General features: G+C 34.5%; 1 protein-coding gene across 1 annotated transcript; it reads right to left on the bottom strand.

Moving 5' to 3' along the window:
- Positions 1–3,286: 3,286 nt before the first annotated feature.
- Positions 3,287–4,851, bottom strand: LOC149807064 (transcription factor Jun-like). The gene has a single exon (XM_089961400.1). It carries the CDS (start codon positions 4,586–4,588, stop codon positions 3,701–3,703), a length of 888 nt encoding a protein of 295 aa, XP_089817526.1. The 5' UTR covers positions 4,589–4,851; the 3' UTR covers positions 3,287–3,700.
- Between the last annotated feature and the right edge of the window lie 132 nt (positions 4,852–4,983).

The raw sequence follows: 4,983 nt of genomic DNA, 5'->3' as shown, positions 1-4,983 counted from the left end.
CGAACGGAGGTCTGTATGCACATACACATTAAAATAAATTTTATAGGCAATGTTATAATAATAATAATAATAATAATAATAATAATAATAATATAACTTATGTGTACTGTGGTGATCGAAAATCTTTGGTTCCTACCATCAGGTGTAATAAGAGTCTGAACAAAATGACGTGTAATAGATACAGCGGAAATGCCATTCATTTGAAATTCAAGGTCAAAGTTTGAGAAGAAGGCAGACAATCCCGTTATTTTCTGCGAGATAACTCGTTTCTGTCGTCTAAAAAAGTAATTTCTTTTAACCAACGTCTAAACAAAGTAATTGCTTTAAACCAACGCATATGTATCAGTGTGTGTGTGTGAGAGAGAGAGAGAGAGAGAGAGAGAGAGTTGGCTCGAGTACAATTGGTAAATCCCTGTTAAACCGAAGATGACGTAATCGCTAAAGATAGGTTCTACTATTTCCGCGATGAATCATGAGATCATGACTTACTTTGAAATAGGGAAATTCCCGTATATATCGACTATTTTCAAACTAGGTCAATAATGTGCGTCTAAATAGACGTGATTCAGAAGGAAAGAAATAATGTTGAAGGACAACTTGAAGAAAAAAAAAAAAACCCAACATATTCTTGTATTCTTGATCGGATTTATGGAAGAAGAAAAAACCCTATCCATTATGTATCACAAGGTCTCGTATCGCTCTTTACAATTTACCTGTCGTACATGTACTATATAAAAACTAGTTATTTTGCAGTACATGTATGACAGGTAAATTGTAAGCAACGAGACGAGCCCCTGTGTGTATGTGTGTGTGTATATATATATATATATATATATATATATATATATATATATATATATATATATATATAACCGTTTTGAAATGATATCCCCTCTCCATCAACTGGTATGTGACTTACACCCCACCCCCCATCGGATTTGGAACTTTGAATTCATACACATAAGTATATATGTTTTAGGTAGATCACTGTACAATAAACTAGTTTTAAGACAAATTCTTTTAACACATTTTTTTACCACATTTCCGATGAGAGTCACATTTTAACAGTAAGGTGAGTGACTTCGCGCAATTATTGTTGGGCCGTTGTTTATAAGACCGGCAAATTAAAAATAAAATTGGATCACTAATTTACTTATTCCTGGTTGATATATTGATATATACAGCGAGTGCAGTGGGGAAGATGAATGGGGAGTAATGATGGTCTGGTTTCCAAGGTACCAGCGAAAGATATTAAAATCTGAGAAAGCGAGGATTCCATGAATAGTCTCAAACAGACTTCAAAATTTAGTTTCCGTGGTTTATCTGCTTTGGAGGAAATTTTGTAAGTCTAATTTTTAGATATTTTTTTTATGTTTACAACGAAAATTAATCTTTGAGGAATATGTGTACTTACAGCATCTGCCTCTCAGGATTATTATCAAGATACATATTGATATCTAGAACACACACACACACACACACACACACACACACACACACACATATATATATATATATATATATATATATATATATATATATATATATACACACACACACACATACATATACACACAAGTGTGGAGGCTACAAAATCGTGCACAAAACAACTGCGCAGCAACTGTTATTCTTTTCCAAAGGAGAAAGTGCTGAATGTTTAATTGGTTGTTCTCTATTATTAGGTGCTTTTGAAAAAGGGATTTATATGTGAGGGTATGTCCAGTTGCAACAAGCACACTCAAGAGAATACCGAGAGTTATTTTTATGCTGACAAAAGCATGCAGCTCCAATGTGCAGGAGAAATGAACATTAACATGTCAAATACACCAACTTTAGCAGTGATTAAAACTGGGAAAATGAATTTATCCAAACTTGACAACACAATCGTCTATATGTGCAATGAATGAATTATAAAATACATGGGAAAAACTTTTAAAAAACCTGTAATCAGCTATATTTCCCTCCAATTTACACATCAAGCCCAGAAAGTGAAAATGACCAAGTGGAAGTACTAACCTTTCGAAAAATAAATGTCCTTCATAGGAAGGTGCAGCTGTATCCCCTTTAACCCAAATTACACCCATCAATCATAATTCAAAATAAAGAAATTAAGTTATTTTAACAATACCCATGATGTAGAAGACGTTTTGAAAATGACTGATAACCAGTGAGAAACTGAAATTCTTTTCCTTTAGATATCAATCTCTGTTTGAAGTACAAACCAAGGTGGAGCCTTTGTGTCGGTGATATAAATACGATAAAAGTAGCGAAGAAATACAAGCTATGGTCGGTATCACACCTCGCTTAAGTGCTAGTGACCTTCCACCCCAAATTGGTCCACTAAGTAGAGAAAATTCCCTATCTCTTGATTATCAATGTGAAAGAGTGGTACATATGTAGGTACAGATCAATAATTGTTTTTTGCTAAAAAAAATTTAATGGACTTCACTATATGCAAAATGTAAATGTGTGGTCTGGTGTATATAGACAAAGTGATGCATCTGTGCTTCTTGGCAATTTAGAGAGTGATATGGAATATATATTTGGACAGGAAAATTAGCAAGTTTGTTGTACAAGGGCAAACTATGCTGTATATGCTTGTACACCAGGGTTAACTGCATGTAGCAAAAAAAAAGGAGATATATAAAATGTAACCAATAAATGGATACATCTTAATGGGGAATGTAGCTATATATATTACTAATGGAGTTTTGTGGGTGTAAATGGAAATATGTAAATTCTAGCATTTATCATTTGCACCATGCAGCACAAATGAATGGGGTAAATGGGTGGCTAAAGAAAACTCCCTTTCACTAGAAAATATACTGCAAAGAATTCTTTAACAAGTTTTCTTTCCAGTTTCATGGTTCAAAATCAACTTTTTCAGTACTGGCAGTATTTTGATTGTAATATTTACAACTAGATATGTTCAATGTTCACAAGCATACTTTGTATCTTAAATAAAAATATAAAGTCATATCCAAAATACCACTAGCAATAGAATTTAGAGTTAATTTCTGCATACACTTGTATTATTACAATTGTAATTAACAATGTGTCTGCAAGCACTGAAGTTTGATTGTTAAACTTGTGCCCTGGACATTTTTAAAATGCAAAGGCTAATGCAGGTCCCCTAACATGGATCTGCCCCAAAGAACTCTTGCCTATTTGTTTATGCTGTGTGACACCTCTGGACCCTCACTAAAGTAAGGAGCATCCCAAAAATCTGTATGTAAAAAATTAATTAACGTTCTTCAATTAAAATATAATTACAAAAAACTTCAAATGTTTTTCAAATTTTAATCTTATTTTGTTATAAATAAATGTACAAAATATGAACAAGGTAAATATAAGCAAAATATCCACATTCACTTCAGACCTTACATACAAGCATATATTCTGGTGACCAAATATGAAAATATTGTGTATAATGAAGTAAATTAATACAATGAGATGAACACTTTAGCCTTTAGCAAATATGCATAGCACAAAACTGAATGAATTTGGATTATTTGCCAAAGATGTATACCTTACCAAAATATATATTTCCTTATATTCACATTACATTTTTTTTTTGTTGTTTCCTTTTTTAAATATACAAATGAATATAAAGCACTTTGGCTGTAAAAAGATATATCCCATGCTTTTAGGATAATAAATATCACTTAAAAACAGTGTCACAGATCAAAAGAAAAGTTCATCAGAATGATAAGTTGGACGTCATCATAATCTGGCAACCACCGTTAACGTGTTCAATAATTGTCTTTTTCAATGCACACACCTCTTCTCTGAGTTTTGAGGCAGCATCTGCAAGATCGTTGTTTTGATTTTTGAGGTCTTTCAATTTATCTTCCAACCGTGCTATTCTTTCCAATTTCCTTGTTCGACACTTTCTAGCAGCAACTCGATTTCTCGCTCTTTTTCGCTCCAATTTTATCCTTTCTTGATCTTCCATGTCGATTGGTGACACTGGGGCTGGGGGAGAGTTTACACCACATGGAACAGTTTGTGGTTCCTCTTTGATTTTTGTAACTACTGAAAGTGGCGACATAGATCTACTATTAAGTCCCAATTTTCCATGCAATGTTGTCGGAATGTTTGAATTGTCACTGAGACTTAAAATTCCACCCGGCAATGAGGTTGTTGTTGTGAAAGTTTGAGTAACACTTTCAGGGGCTGTGTATGTGAAATTTACACCATTCAGTTGCCTACTCAATGTATTATTGAGCGAATTCACTGCAGAGGAAATGGGAACATTTTTCAACGTACCGTTGTGCAACTCGGCGAGAGCAGCGACAAATCCTTGGGCATAGGCTTCCTGTTCTTCTGTCACTGTTTTGGGAAACAAAAACTGCGTAGGGGTGGGTGTAGTTGTGACCATCCCGTTGGCCTGAATAATCATCCTCTCCAGTTCGGGCGAAGCCAATTTCAACATGTTCAAATCTGGCGACTGTAGAACCGCTGACTGAATCTTTTGTTTCTTAGTCTGTCCCGTGGGGCCATTAAAGTCCAGTGTCATAGTACGTTTTAACTGTTTGACAATGGACTGACTTTGTGTTGGTTCATCATTATAAAGCGTGGCCTCCATTTTCTCCTTCTTACCAGAATTCGCCACTTTAAAAACTTGACACAAGTTTCTTTGTGCGGAAAGAAACTCCAATACACACGCACTGGTTTGCGGCTAAAACTGACTCACAAATCCTCTCTTAATAACAGCAACTAATTCCTGGTGTTCTCTCAATGTCTGATTCACAAGCTTTAAAAGTCTGGTGAGTCACTATGTTTTAAATACTACCAGAAACTCCGTTCGCTATCAAAGTTTAGTATGGTCTAAACTGTAGACGGACGGCCCCAATTTATAAGACCATGACTCACGGGCTAAAATTAGAATGACATCATTTTTAAGATTTTTGATTGGCTGTTGATGACATCACTATCATGTGGTCTTTATTTTACGCAGAATATTAAATCGTTGTTATAGAA

The sequence above is a fragment of the Sinohyriopsis cumingii genome, chromosome 1 (assembly GCF_028554795.1).
Source record: "Sinohyriopsis cumingii isolate HCF-2022 chromosome 1, ASM2855479v2, whole genome shotgun sequence".
Taxonomy (NCBI): domain Eukaryota; kingdom Metazoa; phylum Mollusca; class Bivalvia; order Unionida; family Unionidae; genus Sinohyriopsis; species Sinohyriopsis cumingii.
This window is presented reverse-complemented; position numbering and strand designations above follow the sequence as displayed.

Bases quoted from the DNA above. Each gene is read 5' to 3' on its own strand.
- LOC149807064 (XM_089961400.1), bottom strand. From the start codon at position 4,588: ATGGAGGCCACGCTTTATAATGATGAACCAACACAAAGTCAGTCCATT.